The sequence below is a fragment of the Pleurodeles waltl genome, chromosome 5, assembly GCF_031143425.1.
Source record: "Pleurodeles waltl isolate 20211129_DDA chromosome 5, aPleWal1.hap1.20221129, whole genome shotgun sequence".
NCBI classification, from domain to species: domain Eukaryota; kingdom Metazoa; phylum Chordata; class Amphibia; order Caudata; family Salamandridae; genus Pleurodeles; species Pleurodeles waltl.
The window spans coordinates 1,749,810,554-1,749,833,502 of NC_090444.1; the positions used below are offsets into that span (position 1 = coordinate 1,749,810,554).

Sequence of the window (22,949 nt, forward strand, 5' to 3'; positions counted from 1 at the left end):
AACATTTTCGGCGCACGGAGCGTCCAAGTGAAAAAGAGAAGTATTTTTGGTCCTGAGACTTCAGGGAACAGGAGGCAAGCTCTATCCAAGCCCTTGGAGAGCACTTTCACAGCCAGACAAGAGTTCAGCAAGGCAGAAGGCCAACAGCAAGGCAGTAGTCCTTTGTAGAAAGCAGACAGGTGAGTCCTTTGAGCAGCCAGGCAGTTCTTCTTGGCAGGATGTAGTTTCTGGTTCAGGTTTCTTCTCCAGCAAGTGTCTGATGAGGTAGGGCAGAGGCCATGTTTTATACCCAAATGTGCCTTTGAAGTGGGGGAGACTTCAAAGAGTGGCTAAGAAGTGCACCAGGTCCCCTTTCAGTTCAATCCTGTCTGCCAGGGTCCCAGCAGGGGGTGTGGCAGTCCTTTGTGTGAGAGCAGGCCCTCCACCCTCCCAGCCCAGGAAGACCCATTCAAAATGCACATGTATGCAAGTGAGGCTGAGTACCCTGTGTTTGTGGTGTGTCTGAGTGAATGCACAAGGAGCTGTCAACCAAGCCCAGCCAGACATGGATTGTAAGGCACAGAAAGATTTAAGTGCAAAGAAATGCTCACTTTCTAAAAGTGGCATTTCTAGAATAGTAATATTAAATCCAACTTCACCAGTCAGCAGGATTTTATATTACCATTCTGGCCATACTAAATATGACCTTCCTACTCCTTTCAGATCAGCAGCTACCACTTCAATACTGTATGAGGGCAGCCCCAATGTTAACCTATGAAGGGAGCAGGCCTCACAGTAGTGCAAAAACGAATTGAGGAGTTTTACACTACCAGGACATGTAAACTACACAGGTACATGTCCTGCCTTTCACCCACACAGCACCCTGCTCTAGGGGTTACCTAGGGCACACATTAGAGGTGACTTATATGTGGAGAAAGGGGAGTTTTAGGCGTGGCAAGTACTTTTAAATGCCAAGTCGAGGTGACAGTGAAACTGCACACACAGGCCTTGCAATGGCAGGCCTGAGACAAGGAAAAAGGGGCTACTTAAGTGGGTGGCACAACTAGTGCTGCAGGCCCACTAGTAGCATTTAATCTACCGGCCCTATGCACATAGAGTGCACATTACTAGGGACTTATAAGTAAATTAATAGTCCATTCAGGTATGATTCAAGGTTACCATGTTTTAAGGGAGAGAGCATATGCACTTTAGCACTGGTTAGCAGTGGTAAAGTGTGCAGAGTCTAAAAGCCAGCAAAAACAGTGTCCAAAAAGTGGAGGGAGGCAGGCAAAAATTTAGGGGTGACTACCCTAAGGCTGTCAGGTCTAACAGTTGCTTAATGGAGGAGTTTTTTTTCCAAATTAGACTTCAAAAGTGCCTATCACCAGATATGACTACACCACAATTCACCTGATGTTACAGCATTTATCACCATGGATGGTACTTTCCGTTTCGTTAGAATGCCCTTTGGGTTATCATCGGCTGCAAGTGTTTTTCAGCGTATGATGACAAATCTTTTTGAGGGTTTCAGTAATGTCTTATTCTTTCAGGATGACATTTTAATTTTTGCGTCAACTATTGAGGAACATAACCAAATTTTGAGGAAAGTATTAAAGAAACTTTTGGAAGTCGGACTAACGTTAAGAAAAGAGAAGTGTGTTTTCTTGACTAAAGAGATTGAATATTTGGGACACACCATTTCGGGCGAAGGAGTTAAACCGAAAAAAGATTTGTTGGATTTCTCCGTCACCAAAGAACAAAGATGAGTTGAGGTCCTTTATAGGTCTCATTGAATACTACTCCATATTTGTTCAGAATTTTGCTGACAAAAAAGAGGGGTTGAAAATATTGTTGCGCAAAGGTTGTAATTTTGTGTGGGCAAAAGTGCAGCAAGAATGTTTTGATAACATAAAGCAAGAGGTGTGTGCTGCAAAGATTTTAGTACCCTTTGAAACTTCTTCTCCCACTATACTGACTGTGGATGCTAGTGTGTCTGGTGTAGGTGCTGTTCTGTCTCAAGTTCACCGCGGTGAAGAGAGGACAGTAGCTTTTGCTTCGCGCTCTCTCACTGAGAGTGAGAGGAACTACTCAGTAATTGAGTGGGAGGCTTTAGCAGCTGCATGGGCTGTAGAGTATTTTAGAACATTCTTGTGGGGTATTTCTTTTAAGTTAAGAACTGATCACAAACCTTTAGTCAAGGTCTTATTAGCAGGTGGTGCGGGTAAGGGTTCTGCGAGGTTGGCCAGATTGGCAGCTCGCTTGCAGGAGTATGTTTACAACGTGGAATACATTCAGGGATGGAGGAACATACAAGCTGATGCTCTCTCACGCATGGCTGTGGATTGGAAGTTGGTTGAAGAGGAGGCATAATTGTTGAAGGGAGGAGAAGGAGCGGTGGCATTGGTGGAGTACTTGATACAACATGGAGTGGCGGCTTTCTCTAAAGAAGAGTGGTTGCAAGGTTTGAGGGATGACTCGGTACTGCAGTACGTGAGTAAAATGATTGTTGAAGGAGGAAGGATAGAGAGTGCTGTGGCAGTGTCTGTAAGGCCCTACATCAAGGTTCTGGATGAGTTGTCGTTGGGGGACTGAGGTGTAATAATGAGGGGTGACAGATTTGTACCTCCGGAAAAGTTACGAAGAAAAATCATACATTTGACACATGAAGGGCATTTGGGACAAACACTGACTCAAAGAAGAGTTAAGGAAAACTTTTGGTGGCCAGGGGTCAATTTGCAAACTGCTCAATGGATGGAAGAGTGTGTTCAGTGTAAGGAAAGTAAAAAAAGGTTAAAGCTGGGAAAAATATCTTGGATGGGACATATTGAGGATCCAGGTGAAGCATGGCACACTATTTGTATGGACTTTGTTGGGCCACTGCCCGGTTTGGGCCACGATAACAAATTTGTTTTAGTCCTGGTGGACGTGTTTTCTAAGTGGTTGGAGGTTGAGTTTATGAGGGAAGTGTCAACAAGAAGTACTATTTCGGTATTAAAGGTCCTGTTCCAAAGAGAAGGGTGTCCCCATACACTCATTACTGACAATGGTACACAGTTGATCTCCCTGGAGATGAAGGAGTTTCTGTTAACCCATGGTATCACCCATAGGCGTACTGCGCTTTACAATCCCCAAGCCAATGGTATTGTGGAACGTATGAATCGTATGGTCAAGGGTACAATTCAGTTGGCTGTGCAGGGGAACCAAAATGTTAGTTCTGTTGTGCAAGAGGCGATAAGGGCTCATCGCACCGCGCAGCTGAGAGATAAGGGTAGAACACCATTTGAGTTCATGAGAGGGCATAAGGCCAGATCAAGTTAGTGCCTGGTTGGTTGGAGGGTGATCGAATCAAACCAAGGTATCAAGTGGAGATGCCACAGACAGGAGGTTACTTTGGAATACAAGTTGGCGATTGGGTGAAAGTCAAGGATGGACGTGTGGGTGCAGGTTGGACAAAGTTTTGCGGTCCTTTTGAGGTTAAACACGTAGGAAATTTTTATGTGGTTTTGGCGAATGGCACTAAATGGAACAAAAGGAGAGTGGCCTTATATGAGAAAGGCGGTGGGAGTGCAGGAAACGTAATCGTTACTAATGGAGATGGAGGATGCAGTGGGTTTATGCTATCTGAGGGAGGTGTTGAGAGACCGGATACTGACACTTCCCATGAGAATGAGAATAGCGCGGAGGTTTTGGAGGGACAAACTGGTGTGGAGAATGAAGAAAATAAGACAGAATTCAAGAAGGGGAGTGGTAGAGTGAGAAGACCTCCTGCTTATCTGAATGACTATGTGAGAGATGGTGGAAAACTGAATTGAAAATTTTTGATTTTAATATTGCTTGAAATGTATTTCTCTCTTGAGTTATTGGTTAATTCTTATGTTTTTCTTTAAACAAAAATAATGAAACTTTGCTTGAAATGTATTCCTCTTAGCTTATGTCGAGCTATTGGTTAATTTTCATGTTTCTTGTTTAATCTGAACAGTTTATGATTCTTTTTTAATATGTGGTTATTATTGTTGTATTCTTGTTAAAGAAAAAAAAATGTGATGATGGAGGGGGATGTGTAATATTATTGTGTGGGCACGTTAAGGGAGCTCGAGCGTTTACTCGAGTCCCGAACGTGCTCGTGCGAGCGGAAAGGGAGTTTTTGAAAGGGAGGAGCGGTTAACGAGGGTGACGGCACCGCTTTAGTGGGTCGATTAAACCACACTCATCAAAAACAAACCTGGTTTATTTGTGGTATTTACAACAGAAGTCTACTCCTCACACCTCAATGAATATAAAAACGAATTGGGCAAGCCAAGACCACCTTTTTCTCCAACAAAATTCTAACCTCCATGAATAAATCAAAGCAAATCTTTAGTATAGTCTCTGAATTGTCCAATCTTGACAGGGTTATCATCCTTATCTAGCCGACAGAGGACCTCTGCAATACTCTCAATTCCTTCTTCCTTGAGAAGATTAAGATAATAAAAGATAGCACCCCAGATAGCTCCCATTTCCAATGTGACACCCACTGAAGATAGTAACCCAGTTATACTATACAAATTTCCTGCCATTAGTAAGGGCGACCTCATGAACTTGTTATCAAAAGTCAAGTCGGGATCCCCCAATGATTTTTGCCCTCTGAGAATCTTAAAAATGTTCTTCTCACAATTCCCTTACATGGCCACTTCCCTCCTCAACCATTCTCTTAGCAAATCATTGTACTCAGCACCTTCAAGGAGGCTATAGTGGCCCCACACCATTTTTACTTAAAACTCTGAAAATCTGTATCTACAGTTCCCTTTATAGGATTTTTATCACACTGGTTCCATTTTGGTTAATAAAATATTATATATTTTTTAGAAATTGGAGTAAGGTTTTTATTGTGCTTTTGACTTTTTAACAGTTTTAGTATGTTTGAATGCATTAACGATTTGCTTAAGTTAAGCTTGTCCACTATGTGCTACCAGGGGTTCCGTTCAGAGTTAAAATACTGAAATATCTACTGGACCTAACAAGAATAGTGACATTATTAATTGTGGTGCACTACCATGCACCCCAACTAATACTCCAATTTCTCACAGCGTCCCTGGAATGTATTCTCAGTCCTGTATTCCTTTCCAGATGTTTGTGTCATTTGCTACGCAGTTTGGCATTTGCTGTTTATGTTTTTTTGCTGTCTGACGGTGCATCATCTGGGGGACTAGGTGAACCTATTAGCATGCGGATTGTCCAGTCACAAATTTACAGTTAGCCATCATCACGTGTAAGCCTTTCAGGGGCTGGGGCTGTCAGCAGTCGCAGTAGTGTGCGTTCCCTGATCAAAGAATTAGTCATATGAGCTCTTGGGATCTGGGAGGGGTGACAGAGGTCATCCGCATACGTCTGCGTTGTGCTTTTTTGTAGCTGCCGTAGTAGCAATTTTCATCAAGTCTTTTGATATACCTCTCAGTTTCCCCCTGTTCCCCATTCCCTTTCTTCCCCCAAAGCCCCCCCTGCTGACTCCACCTGACTAAGCTTCGATGTTCTGCTCATTTTCCGAGTCCCCTGGTCCATTGCAGATTACTTCAGCTAACATGACTGGGTTGACACATTTTAATAAGAGAAAGAAAGTACTTAATGACCCCGCAAGAAAAAGGCAAGAAACTTCTTTATCCAAGGGGGAAAAACTATGATGACTGCAAATTTTTCCTACCTGGGGATCACTTTTAGTTCCTCCAACTCCTGGCCCAAGCACGTGATTAACAAGAAACTGTATTTCGAGACAGCATTAATTGCTGTGAATAGATTTGCTGCTAGACTAGAAAAGAAAAAGCTGGTTAAGGAAATTGTAACTCTTTTTAAAAGTACAGCGGCTTCAGATGTTTGCTATGGGGCAGGGCTTGGGTCACACCTGTTCAGCTCAACTCCAGGTTGTGGAAAATAAATATTTGAAGTAGCTTCCGGGCTATCCCACCTAATAGTGCAAATTATATTTGTCATAAGGAGCTAGGTATGTTACTTATCGAGGGACTCTGTTTCAACTGTCCCATTTCTACTATGGCATGCTGTTTGGTCAAAACCTGCAGCTGTATTAAATTGGGACCTGTTTAGAGACTGCTGATCTCAGGATGGGTTTAAAAGAGTTCCCTCGTTTAAGCATGTTTATTCACTAGGTATGTAGTTGGGTAAACAAAACTACTTTGCGGATCCACAAGGATTATGTAGTTTTAGTAAGAAAGACCTCAAGAACTCCTTGCTTGATTTGAGATATCATGAGCACACTGTGGCTCACATGTGCAATGAAACTGTTCATGCATATGTAACTTTATCATTTCAAAGTGGTATTCAACCTTATTTGTGCTGGGTGAATAATAGGTTCCACCGCTTTGTATTTACCAGATTTTGACTGAATACAATGTATATGTACTTCCCTCATTTGGATGAGGCAAGGGATTTGTTTACTCTTCAGCCTTGTACCGGTGACCTTTCTCTGAACACTCAGGTTTACATCCTGTGTTGAGGCTTTTCCTCTGAACCAAGAAAGAAGCTGAAGGGTTTAGATTTTGTTCGATGTAAATCAGTTTTATTCTTTCCACAGCAATTACATATGCACTTTATATGTATATCAGTGGCAATTATTTTTATCATCCATGGTGAAGTTAAGGAAGACCATTTATGTACTGCATTTTACTGTTTTCTTCCTCTCCTCAGAGACTGAAACTGTATAATAAATCATTTTAATTGTACTTATTTTTTAGATGTTTTATATGGGTGATGATTGCTTCTAACGTAGTATGTTTTATCTTAACATATCTAGGTATTTATGTTTATTTTATGGAGTTATGCTTGCTCCGAATAAAGATTGATTGATTGATTGATTGATTGATTGATTAAACTGCCTCGCTCGCAGCATTGGCAATAACCTCAACTGACATATACGCTGCATCACACGCTCGGGATGCCTCTTTTCGACCTAAATGCCAACTGCTGCTACAATATATTCTGACCTGGAAATATCACTGGGGGACAATCGCAGCATAATATACCATCCTAACAGATGTACTTTTCTCGCGCCTCACGGCACAAAATCTACACTGTTAGTGGGAGTGTTTCCATATGTGAGAAAGACTGGAATGACGTACTAGAGGACCACAATAAGCGACTTCGGGAATCCAGGGTGAAATTTTGCTATTTTAAGGTTTTCCACCAATGGCACTGGACTCCACACATGCAGGTGGACTCAAATCAAATCAAATCATTAGCATTTATAAAGCGCGCTACTCACCCGTGCGGGTCTCAAGGCGCTAGGGACAAAGGGGGGGGTTATCGCTGCTCGAACAGCCAGGTCTTTAGGAGTCTCCGGAAAGCGGAGTGGTCCTGGGTGGTCCTGAGGCTGGTGGGGAGGGAGTTCCAGGTCTTGGCCGCCAGGAAGGAGAAAGATCTCCCTCCCACTCAACATGTTGGAGGTGCAGTGCTCAGAACTGTGACATTGTGCACGTCCTATGGGACTGCCAGGCCCACCTGCACTACTGGAGCTCAGTTTGAGACATGTTGAAGGATGAGTCGGGAGTTGTAGTGCACCTGAAAGGCCATCTGGTGTTGAATGATACGTCAGTACTCCCGGACCTGTCCTGTACTGAAAAACTCTGGCTATCCACAGCTTTGGCAACAGCAAAGGTGAAGATCCTACACCATTAGAAATCTGCCACACTGCTGTCCTAAGATATGTGGATGTCGGATGTGCATGTCATGGTTACTTATGAGCGCCTTATATATAAACTCAATTATCAAATGCAGAAATTTGAGGTCTGGGTCTCCTTCTTGCATCTGTAACCGGGTAAGCCCGGTGGGAGGCACAGAGGAGACAGCCTACAATGACACATTGTAGTGTTTTACTGACATACCTTTATCTAGGTTACAGTGTGGGTTTGTGCCACTGAGGACATCGTGCATACACGCTCGAAGTCATAGGATGGACTTGTGGTCTCCTGCTAGGGGCACTCAGGTACGACTTATACATGAGTGCATCCATACAGGTTGTGAAGAGTGCCAACACCTGCTGCAAGCCACACTCAGACCGGGTGACTTCTGGCTTGAAGTGAGTCACCACAACTGTGGGATGAATTGGGTGAGTGTCAGTTGTGGGGAAGAGGTTGCGCTTCTACCCTTTTACACATCCAGTAGGCAGACTTGAATGCTCCAGATCTAGAGTCAGGGATGCACATTCTAGACAATGGAGAATTGGGAAATATTCAGCAGTGAATGACAGGGGGCTCTCTCCTCTCGCCTCTTCACTCCATCTAGCCCGCCTCCCCTACCTAGTTCCCTAGCCCTCATTTGCTCTCTGAAGGGAGGTCGTTTGCCCCATTTCTCTCTCTCTAGAGGGCCCACTAGTTGCGTTGATACTTGTTCCTCACATGCAGAAATTTGTTGTTGATGATGATGTGTTTTTATGTATATCTTTGTCTTCGATGTGCTTGTTGATGTAAAAAAACAATAAAGAATTGAAATACAAAAAATAAACACATTGACTGAATAACTAAAATACCGAAAAAAGAAACACAAAACAATAAATGTTACAGTTTCAAAAATGTTACCCAATATGCAATATAAATTTCAGAACAAATTTAACAAAGAAAGTATAAAGTATATATATATATTGTTTCCCCACTGAAAAAACAATGTTAACAGTAATGTTGTAGTTAGGTGACTATGTTGGTGATAACATTAATGTTTTGACCTAACAAAAAAACACAGAACTAATTATAACTTGCATCCTCCGCTTTGCACTGCTTATGACCTCACATAATACATCACTCATGACATGTTCTATGACATAATTTATGACAGCACTGATGACATCTCAATTACATCATCAATGACCAGGGTAGCACACCCCTGGGTCCAAAATACCTCCCTCGCCCTTATAGGCCCTGGGGAGCCCATCCCCAGAGCTGGAATTCACCGAAAGGTGGGAGAAGCACCCCACGGTCCCCCTTCCTGAGCACTGAAAAAGGTCATGGGGACCCCATTTCCCAGTGTAGCTAACTTTACAAAGAGGAAGGGGAGGGTACCCGAACCCCCCCTCCCTGAACCTTTATTGGCTTTGGGGACTTCACCACCCTGGGACACAGAAGTTTCCTTGCCTGCACAGACAGGGTAACTTGTGTTTGCTCACGTCTAACAGGAGGTTTTTCAAAACTCCTGCCAAATCAGAACAAACCCTGAGCCAGCTCCCAGCACTCAGGAGCTTTGAAAATGCCACCTACTGGGAAAAGACTTGAGATCTGTTTCCGTGCCCACACTGATCTCCCCAAGTCTTGTAATGGCTACTAGCAACATTTTTCTATTGTTGCTAAGAGCACACTCTGCCTCAGGAGTCTTACTCACAACGGAACAAACTGGCCCAATGGAAAAATGCTTCATTGGCCACTGAGGACACTCTGGGCCTGATTACAACTTTGGAGGAGGTGTTAATCCGTCCCAAATGTGACGGATATACCGCCAGCCGTATTACGAGTTCCATAGGATATAATGGACTCGTAATACGGCTGGTGGTATATCCGTCACTTTACCGTCACTTTTGGGACAGATTAACACCTCCTCCAAAGTTGTAATCAGGCCCTCTGTTTTTAAAAAATTGCTGCTTCCTCAAGAATCTCTTGAACATCTCGGGGATCCAACTGTCCAGAAATACAGATTTTTTTGTACCTTAATTTCTCAAAAACTACTGAACCCATTCACATCAAATCACAAAAAGTACACTCTCCACACCAAAATCTAGCTTCCTGCCAAATTTGGTGTAATTCCGTTCAGAGGTTTTTGCTGTGGCACTGCCTAAATAAGTCTATGAAAAATGCATGATGCTTTTGTATTTTAGGGACCCCCATTTTCCCGGCCCCTGTTTGACCGATCACCCCGAAACTTGCCATGCACAAACTAGTCAAAAAGTAGCACCTTTTTGAAAAGTTTGCTGGAGATTGTCAAACTGGGTCAAACTTATTAGCAACACAAAACCGCTTTCCTATGGAATAGTGGACCAAACTATAACTATCCAGTGGTGACTGCCACTAGGTTTTATATTTATATATATGTATATATATATATATATATATATATATATATATATATATATATATATATATGGGGAGAGAGAGAGATACATATAGATATATATAGATATGTACACACACAAAAACATTTATTTATACACATACATCAAAAAGCGTGTATTATGCAAAATAAGTAGGGAGAGACATTTTATTAAATTGTACATTTAACTTGAAGTAGCACGTTCAACATAAATCAAAACAACAAACAGAACCGGGGCGTAACTTCCATTGAGGCAGCAGGTGCAGTGTAATGGCACCAGGGCCCAGAGGCCTAAGGGTCCCACTGAACCCTAATTATTGCAATATTTGACAGTTCAAACAGCGGCCTGGAGGGGGTCAATTTCCTTCCTCAGACTAGGGCCCATGACACACTCGCTACCCCACTGAAATAGAATATTAAAACAGAGTGCTTTCATTACATTAGGCAGGTCTAGTACAATAGACAGAAAAAACTCCTTTCGAGCTAAAACCCAAGAAAATACACTTGTGTGCACGCCATACTTGGAGGAGGTTTTTGAATTACAGGCACCCCGCGTGATTTTGAAAGATACTGCTGGGCAGCACAGGGCACTATAGTGGCAGGCCAGTGGGTGTTCGACCCCATAAATTGTAAGTTTCCTTCAATTAGCTTTCGAACATTGTCTCTTTAAATCTGTGTGCAGGGGATCTTACTAATGTGATTGGCCGATTCCGCTGAAAGATGCTGTGTTGCCACTCTACGGATACTTACATGCGTGTACCTCGTTAGATCGTATCTTGACGCGAAAGACTGCCGCATTTTTACGAGATGTCGCGGCTTCAGGCTGCTGAAACGCCCGCAGTAGGGCTCTGGCCAGACAGTCAGCTGCCCCTCCGTGCCAGCAGCATCCAGACCTGGTGGGATAATCAATCAATACTCTCTTTCATATATTTACCTTCAAAATATAATCTATTGTGGGTTATGTCGCGTTATCTGAGAGCTTTGCAATAAGCGATTGGCATTACACATCACAATTCACAGCAAAATTTACATGTAAAAATCCATATCTTTAAACCAATATGTCACTTAACTTGAATAGTATAACACAAAGATGTTAACGTTTGATTTCTTCCAACAGGTAAAATATTCGGTTACTAACCTTAGTTCAACATGAAGAATGTCTCAACGCATAAATGCCTTTATGCACCAATCAGGCATTGCTTAATTGTAATTCTCCTTACAATGTCTTACTCTTCATCGTTACAACCTCTACCTTTTGAAGGTGCAACTTTTCAGGGGGGGAAGGGCGACAGGCAACCGCGCTAGGCCTTTAAAATGTACGACTATAATAAGCAGCCCCTCCCCTCGACCACACAAGACACTTTATTTCGCATGCAAGTCCTATTTACCATCGTGACTAAGCAGGACCACAGGAATTATGTGGAAGGGGAGGGAGAAATTATGCGGCAGGGTTAAGTTAATTATGAGCCAATAAAAGGCTACTTATGCAGTGTAATGTGGCACATTTTGTGGTAATTTTACTTCACTATTTCGTCAACTTTACAATTGCTAACACTGTCTTGGCATCGGTAGCACCTCATTAGTACCAACATAACACCCAGATATAGCACATAGCAACAGATAGGTAACCAGTCAAGCTTTACAAAGGGCCATGCACCGCACGTCAACATGTGTTGCTGCGTTTTTACTAACTTTTGAACTGTTTGAGCTGGAAACAATGTTTTTTTGTTAAAATTTGTAGCTTATGCAGCAGATGACGCTGCAGCCACACAATTGCATAACTCTAGTGGCCCAGCCAATAAGTTACCACAATGCTAACAATGTGCAGCTTGCACACAACTCTATGAGAAAACGAGCATAGTAAAAGCAGCATCTATTTTACCTTCCTTCACAAAATTCTAACACTTTGAGCAAACACAAAACAGCGTGAAATTTAATTTGACTAAAATCTCATGGCAGCCATCATGAGGAGTGCACCAGTGACGACTATTTCATGAGGGTTTACCTGCGTGTTAGAGGAACCATCAATTTACCATTGACAGAAGCCTTTGTCCTGGATTACAAATGTGCCTGGGAAAAAGTATATTCAATTTACAGTACCATGCAGATTTTGCTGCGGAAAGCACCAAAATCTACATCTTACTCGCCAAAAACTCGTAACATGAGCTGTTGTAGATCCTCTCTCAGAATTATGCCATGACGGGGTCAATGAATCTCTTTACCCAGCAAAAGGGTGTGGAGATAGAGGCATCAATTTCACAATAAATCAATTTTCAGTGACAGCATGACCAATGTGGTGTATTTTAAAAATTAAGGCTCAGAGTAATTTAGGTAATTCTCAGAACAAGACATGATATAGAATCATGATAGGCTGTCCAAACCCCCTAAAGAAGTTCAAACAAACTAACATCAAAAAGAATAGTTAATCAACCCTACACCCAAAATCAAAAATCTGGAAAGGAGGAAAAAATAAAATACTGCCTAATTCGGTTAATCACTTATTTGTTAAATCCTACAATTTAATAACCTGTTCAAGGGGTAACCCTACAAATTAACACATTCATGTAATTGGTGTGCTGGGTCAAGCACATTTGGGCACAAAGGCAAAAATTACAAAAAGGACAAAAATAATTCCAAAGAAGGAAGCCTGGGGAAGGAAATGACTAACTAAGTGTAACAAAAAGTAAGTAAAAAAGGATAAAGGGAGACATCAGCACTTCAGAAGTCTCTACAAGGCATTTCAAAGGGACAAGGATAAAGAGGAATAAACCTCTCGAAGTCCAAGGGGTTCAGCAAGAAGGGTGAGATGGAACAGATAGCTGCAATGGGGTCTGGAGAGGGGCTCTCCAAGGGAGGGCACGGAAATAATGCTATTAACGTTCAGAGGGCACAATGATTAGTCTGTCCATCACTCCACATGATGCAGAAGTTGAAATTATCCGATAGAAATCGGTCATACGATGTGGACTGCAACAATGATGAAAGTTCTCATTGCCAACATGTAGAAGACATTCCATCTTGGCTTACCCATGCAAATTGAAACAATTATATACGTATTCTGTTCCACAGACCCTGAATGTACTGTGCTCAAGGTTGGGATCCCTGGCTCACTATGTGTAAAAAAATATAACATCTATTACCAAGCTAACAGTCTCACAAGAATGATGTCTGAAAGAAAAGTACACAATAGCAGGAATCACTGAACATTTTCTGCGCAGTCAGGAAAACCAGGCCTTGCAGGCCACACTTAGGCTAAACAAAGTGAATTAAAACAGCACATTCGATTTATAATAATACATTACATTAAACATCCAAAATTATAAATTCAACATTAATAAGCTTTGACAGTGTTCACGTTGCAGTCATTTTAAAACAAAATAACTCAGTTAACCCATTCATATAGCTATGGTACAAGACTACAGACTGACTTTGACATGTTACTTTTAAAATACTTCTTCCATACAATTCATTATTCTTTTAATGCAAACTGTTGATGAACACAATAAACTATAACACAGAAACAAATTAATCTGTTAGACATAAAGTTTTAAGGCTATACCACATCACTTTTGACCAACGGCCTAGAGTGAATGCACATTGATATGCCTTTCAGGGTACCACTTTACAATTAAACTATTAATACTTTGTTTAACAAAATGGATAGGTTGTCAAATATATATGATCACTGTAACTTCAGGGACAGTACTAACATTTCAGCTACATCACAGTTGCTATTTATTGCGCCCAATAAATAATGAACCCTGTGGAATAACACTTTGATTCCTATGAATCAGTACCTTTGAGGGTAAGCCCTTATTTTAGGACATTGACAGTGCCCTGTGATAGGAAACTAGTGTTCATAAGAAGCCATAAAACACAAAGGATACACCCTTTGGTTACCAACAAGATCTAAGAAACAAAGGCCCTCATTACAACCCTGGTGGTCGGTAAAAAAAAAAAGGAATTATAACCACGTCGGAAACCGCACAGACAGACAGCCACTTTAACACGCCATCCGCCACGGCGGTATCAACAAGCACCACAGCGGTAACCGCCAACAGCCAGGCGGAAGACAATGTATCGCCCACTGTATTATGACAGGCCTATCCGCCACCTTTTCTGGGGCAGTACCAACGAAATCAAAAGCACAGCGGAAACAGAACACAGAAGTCAAAGGACTCAACTCTGGAGACTCAGGTAACAACCACAACACCATGGAGCCCGAGATGCACAGTTTTCCGATAATCCTGCATTATGAGAAGCAACGCCGGCGAAGACGACCACGGTGAGTACTGCCGCCTAGCACACAAGGGATTGGGGAGGAAAAATAGCATGACATACATGCAACACCCTCACCCCCAACACCATACACACAACCAGATGCACTAACATTACATATACATCCCGTACCCCTCAGGAATAATGCAAGGACAAAATGATTGGAAGAAAGTGAGTGTAAAACGATAAAATAACATGAATAAGTGTATCAAAATACAAACATATATACATATTTACAAATGGAGGGACACTGCCCAGTCCCCAATGACCATGGGCCAGAGGGCCACATCACATAGGCCAAGGCCCCACCTCGCTCCTGCAACAACACGGACAGAACACTGCAGGGGCATCAGGTCAAAAATACACAGGCACATCAGGGGGACGGGAATGGGGGGGCACCTCAGCCGGAAGATGGTACAACGCCACTGGTCCTGGAGGGAGCTACATGCCCACTGCTTGGTCCTGGAGAGTGCAAGGCCACAGTGTCTCAAGTGGGTGGGCTGCCCACTGCTTGGTCCTGGGGAGTGCAAAGCTACAGTCTCTCTAATGGATGGCTTCTCCACTGCTTGGTCCTTGAGAGTGCAATGCCACAGTCTCTCTAGTGGGTGGTTTGCCCACTGCTTGGTTCTAGGAAGTGCAAGGCCACAGTCTCTGTAGTGGGTGGCTTCTTCCTCTGGTTCTCGAGGGGGCATTGTGCCCAATGTGCTATATCCTGGGAAGGATGGGGTGAGTGGATGGCTTCTTCCACTGGTTCTGGAGGGGGCATTGTGCCCAGTGTGCTTCATCCTGGGAAGGATGGGGTGAGTTGATGGCTTCTTTCACTGGTTCTGGAGGGGGCATAGTGCCCAGTGAGCTTCATCCTGGGAAGGATGGGGTGAGTGAATGGCTTCTTCCACTGATTCTGGAGGGGGCATTGTGCCCAGTGTGCTTCATCCTGGGAAGGAAGGGGTGAGTGGATGGCTTCTTCCACTGGTTCTTGAGGGGGCATTGTGCCCTGTGATGCAGATCCTGTGGAGTGCAAGGTCACAGTCTCTCACCTGGGTGTCACACCTACAGAATTTGCAAGGTCCAGGACGCACTACAGCCCGTGGAGGCAGGACTACACACTGCCCGCTGGGGGTGACGGCTGCTCAGTGGTGGTAGTGGCGGGGCTGGTGTCGGAGCTAGCAGTGGTGGGGGTAGGCTCCAGCCCTTCCCCTGCAGCTTGGACGGCTGCCCACTGGGGCTGCTGGTGCTAGCAGTAGTGCTGGTGGCGGTGCTAGTGGTGGTGGTGCTGGTGGCGGTGCTGGCAGTGGTGGGGGAGGCTCCAGCCCTTCCCCTGCAGCCTCGGATGGCTGAACTGCCATGGTTGGTGGTGGGGGCTCTGAATGAGTCCCAGCACCAGGCCTCCTGTCCTTCCTGCCTGCAGGTGCAGGACCCTTGCCCTTCCCTTTCGCAGCTGGTGGTGCCTACTTGCCCTTCCTTCCCTTTCGCAGCTGGTGGTGCTTCATTGCCCTTCCTTTTCGCAGCTGGTGGTGCCTCCTTGCCCTTCCCTTTCACAGCTGGTTGTGCCTCCTTGCCCTTCCCTTTCGCAGCTGGTAGTGCCTCCTTGCCCTTCCTTAATGACCCTGGTGCAGGCACACTTTCAGTGCTGCTGGCTGGTTCCCGGGATCCGCTCCCACCTGCAGTAGCTGTCGACGCTACTGTGGCCGTGGACTGGGTGGCTGAGGTGCTCGCCTGGGTTCTGACCACCCTGGCCCAGTGTGAAGGACGGTGGCGGAGGGGTAGGGAAGAGGCCAATGGTGGAGAGGAAAAGCTTCTTAGGGACATTGGGGTGGGAAGAGGGTGAAGGTTTGGGAGTGGAGGAAGAGGAAGTCGTTGTAGGAGGTGTCTGTCTGCTGTGTTTGGGTGCAGGTGCATGGGCTGGATGCTAGTGTGAGGTGGATGGCTGTTGGGTGTCTGAGTGCTTGCGTTTGTGTACTTTGGGAGGAGGGGGCACAGACAGAGTGGGAGAAGACACAGGGGATGTGTGCATGGATGTGGGGGTGGTGACTGCCAGTGAAGGGTGTGTAGTGATAGGCGGTGCTGGTGATGGAGGTAGTGGATGAGGATGTAGTGTATGCAGGTGTGAGTGGAGAGGTGTCCACCACCACCAGGGAGCTTCCATCAGAGGAGGTATCCCTGTCAGAACTGTTTCCTCCTGTCTCAGCCGTGGTGCTCCCCTCACCCTCCGTCCCACTGGTGCCCATTTGTAGATTCAGCCTCCTGGGCCCAGTGGCATGCAGCTCTCTCCATCCCCGGTGCCTAAGCTCCTCCGCCAGATGATGCTAATGCACAGAAGGACAGGGTGACAAAACAAAAAGGGGGGAAGAGACAAAGGATACACTTGGTAAATGGCTGCTCCAACACCACCGTTGGCGTACACGACTCACACACATAGGGAACAGCCCTAACCATTAGGCAATTCTAGTCACCAGGCCATGGACAGTAATACCTTATGCCAATAACAGCATACCTGAGACAAACAGACCCCTGCCCAGTAGTGGATGCCTACTAGCTTGGTTGGAGGTGGTTCACATCATACCCCGCCCAACATGGGACCTACCCTGCAATGTCCGGCCTGGCCTATGGGCACCCACAGGCCCACATTCCCCACCCAGAGACCACCCCACCACGCGCAAGTAGTATATTAGGAAACTGTACTCACCCTCTTGTTGCTGCTGTGATGCCCTCAAGCGCTCATCTAGCTCCGGATAGGCCACCGCTAGTATGCAGGCCATCAGGGGTCAGGGTTCGACGGGCACCCCTTCCTCGTTGGGAGGCCATCCCCAGCTGGGCCTCTGCCGTCTTCCATGCCCAGCGTCTCAGGTCCTCCCACCGTTTGCGACAGTGGGTGCTCCGCCTGCCATAGACCCCCAGGGTCCACACGTCCTTGGTGATGGCACACCTTATACCCTTTTTCTGATGGCCGCTGACCTGCAGAAATATACACATAGCAAAAGGTATGAGTCAGACCGTCTGGCCTATTACACTCATGTCCCACTATAGCCCTCCCATCCCCTTACGCACAGACATTGCCCACTATACATGCAGCACGCAGCCCAGGCCCCTTCCACCAACCTCCCCCTACACCAGGCCCTCACACACAGCACTCCATTCATTCAAGCCCTATGCATCGTGCTCACTGTGTACTCACCTGTTGGTCCGGAGGCCCATACAGCATTCGGTACTGGAGTAGGACCCCATCCACCCGTCTCTGCAACTCCGCAGCGGTGAAGGCAGGAGCCCTTTCCCCATTGACACGAGCCATGGTCGGGTCCAGGCACAGATCACAGCAGCACTTTCAGTGTAGGTCCTCTCCTGTTGAAAGTCATGTAGCAAGTGGGTGAACAGATGGAAAATAGCGGTCACTTCCGTGGCGGTGCGTACCGTCACCGCCAGCGTACATTACCATTGGCCACTGTAACATATAGGGCCCAATGGTATCCAAAGAGGAGTTGCACTGTGGTTTTCGACTGCCTCCCGCAACGGCGTACAACGTCTGCGGAAGTACCTCATTTCCACATGTCCCTCCATACAGGACAGGTGGACGTCATTTTGGGGGGGGGCAGGCCATGGCACCTAACTGCGTCATAGTACACATAGGCACCATTTGGGCCTATACAACAATATTGTGTTACAGTCACAACATGCAAAGCAGTGTAGTGTTTGAAAATATGGAATACTGACCAGCTACTCACCGTTTGCCCCCTAGATTGCAACCACTGCGGATGAATATGAGATGGAGACATCCCCCCATGTACAGGCCCCGGGTGGACTTGGCAATAATGGAGGACAGGCACCTATAGACTGGACAGGGCCACAATCACAGAGCTGTGTGCCCAATTGGAACCTGATATCTGCTATCCGTCAGCCCACCGGGATCCCCCCTCTTGTGCAAGTCCTATATGTGCTCTATTTCCTGGCAAGTGGCTCCTTCCAAGTGACATTGGGCTTTGGCAGCAGGAATATCTCAGCCAATGTTCTCAATAGTGCTGACCAGAGGATTGTCTGCCCTGATTAAACACATGCACAGCTACATCATTTTCCCCCAGGTGGAGGATTTGGCCACAGTAAAAGCTGATTTTTATACAATGGGACATATCCCCAACATTACTGGGGCGACTGATGGTACACATATTGCATTTGTCCCCCCCCGAAGAAAGGAACAGGTGTTCAGAAAATGAAAGAGCTTTCACTCCATGAATGTGCAGATAGTGTGCCTGGAGGATCAGTACATCTCCCTTATCAATGCTAAGTATCCTGGGTCTGTGCATGATGCCTTTATCCTGAGGAATAGCAGCATCCCATATGTGATGGCTCAACTCCAGAGGCACCAGGTGTGGCTAATTGGTGGACCCTGATTCCCACCCAGTGGATGTTGGTGTATGTCAGGGAGACCAGATCCTCGGGGCCTGCGCATGTTCCCAACATGTCCACCACTAGACAGCTCCAAAGCTCCAATAGAAATTCCACAGAGCCTGAGAGAGTCCAAGTGGGGTAAAAGGGGATTAGGTAGGGAACAGCTGGGAAGGAGACCTGTCGGAAGCAAGAGGTTAAACAACACAATATCAAGATATAATCACATTGACTTTCGATAGACTATGGTTATAAGAGTTCTCATACTGTAACCATGGATAACCTAAGAAATGACTATAACTAGACCTCAAGAAATCTAGGTACCTGGAAAAAATCAAGAATGGGTTTATACAATGTTTCATATGAGCTTTTCATGAAATATCACATACTGTCTAGACTACAAGAACCTTCTAAAATAATGTTTCAGAACAAAACATTGCATTTTTACATGAGGACAAAGGCTATCAGAAACATTCCCTGGAAACAACAGGAATTTTACTAGGGACTTATATGCACAAAGAATGTCGCACTTTGAATTAAGCATCTTCACAGAAAATCCAAAAGCTCAGGATAAATGTGTGCACCTCAACAAACACAACACACCAAAGTTTTCAATGCCATGAAATGATTGCGCACACTGTTGAACTAAGAGCCAAGCGCTTTATGCCAGGGTTGAATCGCACACACTGTTGCCGATTCAAACAAGAAAATGTAAATGCCATGAAATGATCGCACACACTGTTGCCGATCTGAATGCCAAGGTTTACATGAGATAAATGAATCGCGCACACTGCCGATTCAAACAAGAATATGCAAATGCCATGAAGTGGTCACGCACACTGTTGCCGATCTGAATACCAAGGTTTACATGAGACACATGAATAGCGCACTCTGACGATTACAACAAGAATATGCAAATGCCATGAAATGATCGCGCACACTGTTGCCGATCTGAATGCCAAGGTTTACATGAGGGAAATGAATCGCGCACTCTGCCGATTCGAACAAGAATATGCAAATGCCATGAAGTGATCGCTCACACTGTTGCCGATATGAATGCCAAGGTTTACATGAGAGAAATGAATCACGCACTCTGACGATTCCAACAAGAATATGCAAATGCGATGAAATGATCACGCTCACGGTTGCCGATCTGAATGCCAAAGTTTACATGAGGGAAATGAATCGCGCACACTGCTGATTCGAACCAGAATATGCAAATGCCATGAAATGATCATGCACACTGTTGCCGATCTGAACGTCAAGGTTTACCTGCTAGGAATGAATTGCACACACTGCCGATTGGAACAAGAATATGCAAATGCAATGAAATGATCGCGCACATGGTTGCCGATCTGAGCGTCAAGGTTTACATGCGAGGAATGAATCGTGCACACTGCCGATTCAAACAAGAATGTGCAAATGTCATGAAACGATTGCACACACTGAAAATTTCACAACTAGGCCCAAAACTCAAAAGTCTTTGAGAACGGGGTCGGGGGCCCAGCCCGACCTCCGCCTTACCGTCCTGCTCAAGGATCACCAATATAATGAGGGCAGGCCTGGTACATCAAGGTAGGCCTCCGGAACAGGAGCTCAGGAAGTTGCTGCTGCTCTGCACTGGGACCTCTGAATAGTGATCACGTGGAGCTGGGCTGGCTCCCTTAAATAGAGTCTGGCCCAGCCCACAAACCACACCCAGTCATGCTGCAGGGAAAGCTTCTAGAAGGTCGTAGAAAGGGACGACACCCTAACACACTCAATAAGCCTGAAGCACTACCTTGCAAATGAACAGTTATTGCAAACATCATTAATAGTGTTTTTCAAGGTTAAACTCTGCAATGCAAAAGGTTAACATACTGCATATAAACACAATGCATGAATTATGCTCTTGCATAAAGACTGGGTTCTTGCATTTTTGTCGCCCGTAGAGCGCGCACTGTCCTGATGTTGACAGTGTACGGGTAAGGTGTGGGTCCTAAGGGTTAGTGTGTGTCTAACAATTGTCCGTCTATATTTGCAGGTGACTCTGGGTACCCCAACCTCTCATGGCTACTGACCCATGTGAGGAATCCCAGGACAAGGGCAGAGGAACGTTACAATGAAGCACATGGGCGAACAAGGATAATAATAGAAAAGACATTCGGCCTCCTGAAGGCCAGGTTTTGTTGCCTCCATCTAACAGTTGGATCCCTGTACTACTCACCCAAGAAGGTGTGCCAGATCATCGTGGCATGCTGTTATGTTGCACAACCTTGCCTTGCACAACCAGGTGCCTTTTCTGCAGGAGGAGGAGGCTGAAGATGGGCGTGTGGCAGCAGTGGACCCTGTGGACAGTGAAGATGAGGAGGCAGAGGATGAGGATGAGGACAACAGAAATGCTATTATAAGACAATACATCCAATGACACACAGGTAAGACACTGTAATTACACTTTACATTGATGGTTTTGTATTTGACATTGTCACTGGCAGGCTGATTTTCCAACTTCTATGGCCACTTACTGTACCGTTTGGCACCTCTATTTTCAGATATTTGTGTCCCACTATCGCTCCTGGTGTGTTGACTGCAGCCAACTACAGGTCATTCCTATGTATACAGTACTGTACAGTTATATTGCAGTGTTTAAAGCTTGTTAAACAAATACATGGTTAAATGATTTGACAGACTCCATACTTGTATTTATTCAAATGGTGTTTATTTAAGTGCTAATGATTAGAGGGGGATGTGCAATGGGCTGGGGTGATGATGGAGGAAAGTCCATGATAAAGTCCAGTCTATTTGTATCACAGGTGCTTTGTCTAAGGGGGCATACGAAGGGGAGCAATGGCAGTTCAAGGTGGACAGGGTGACAAAGTGGGACACAAGGGTGACATTCAGGAGAGTCTTATTTCCTGGCAGGGGTCTTGGCAATGTTCTCTGGCTTCTGCCTGGTTCGCAGGGGTGGTTCTTCTTCTGCAGGGGGTGGGGAGCTGGTGGCCTGTTGTTCCTCTGGTGGGGCCTCCTGTACACTAGCTGCAGCTGTTTATCAGTTTGGCTAGTGTCAGGGGCCAGGTGGTGTGCCACTGCCTTCCCCATGGTGTTGGCCATGTCTGCCAGCACCCCTGCAATGGTGACCAGGGTGGTGTTAATGTTCTTCAAGTCCTCCCTGATCCCCAGGTACTTTCCCTCCTGCAGCCGCTGGGTCTAGTGCAACATGTCCAGTATCTAGCCCATTGTCTCCTGGGAATGGCGGTATGCTCCCAGGATGTTGGTGAGTGCCTCCTGGAGAGTCAGTTCCCTGGGCCTGTCCTCCCCCTGTCGCAGAGCAGTCCTGTGCCTCTGTCCCCTGAACCATGTGCCCCCACTGCCACTGACCCCAGGTCCCGGATCGCCCTGTGTTTGTGGGTTGGCCTGGGGTCCCTGTAGTGGTGGACACAAAGCGGATTGACGTGTCCTGGGGACAGAGGTATGGGCCCGCTTGGTGGGTAGTGTGGCGGTGTTTCCTGAGGGGGGAGGCTCTGTGGTGGTATGGGACTGGAACAGGGTCAAGACTGATTTGCATATGGCTGGGTCCAAACTGGAATGGCATGGGCAGCAAAAAAACGATGGATTAAACCCAGATCTGTGACTGGGGGTGAGTGTTTGCATTGTCAGCACTCCGTCCATCATCCTTTTGTGTTGCTAATGTTGCCCTAAGTGGGAAGGGTATGCCCAGATGTGGGTCCCATGCTTCCCATGCCACTGGATTCAAGCTAGCCTGGCTGATGAGGGGTGAAACCCCGAAACTGGTCCCACAATGCTTGTTTCCAGTCCTGGGAAGACCTGGCCTGGCAGTTCGGGATGGACTGTTCCCATGGGGAACTGGGTCAAGACTGATTTGCATATGGCTGGGTCCAAACTGGAATGGCATGGGCAGCAAAAAAACTATGGATTAAACCCAGATCTGTGACTGGGGGTGAGTGTTTGCATTGTCAGCACTCCGTCCATCATCCTTTTGTGTTGCTAATGTTGCCCTAAGTGGGAAGGGTATGCCCAGATGTGGGACCCGTTCTTCCCATGCCACTGGATTTAAGCTAGCATGGCTGATGAGGGGTGAAACCCCAAAACCGGTCCCAGGATGCCTGTTTCCAGTCGAGGTAAGACCTGGCCTGGCAGTTCGGGCTGGACTGTTCCCATGGGGAACAGGGTCAAGACTGATTTGCATATGGCTGGGTCCAAACTGGAATGGCATGGTCAGCAAAAAAACGATGGATTAAACCCAGATCTGTGACTGGAGG

The 22,949-nt window shown here is 45.7% G+C and overlaps 1 protein-coding gene across 1 annotated transcript in view; it reads right to left on the minus strand.

Moving 5' to 3' along the window:
* PKHD1 (PKHD1 ciliary IPT domain containing fibrocystin/polyductin) overlaps positions 1 to 22,949 on the minus strand; it is a 1,684,711-nt gene that overhangs the window by 1,351,484 nt on the left and 310,278 nt on the right. The window contains exon 19 of the mRNA XM_069236642.1: positions 10,786 to 10,928. Coding sequence (XP_069092743.1) covers positions 10,786 to 10,928 — 143 coding nt within the window. The remainder of the gene's footprint in view (positions 1 to 10,785; positions 10,929 to 22,949) is intronic.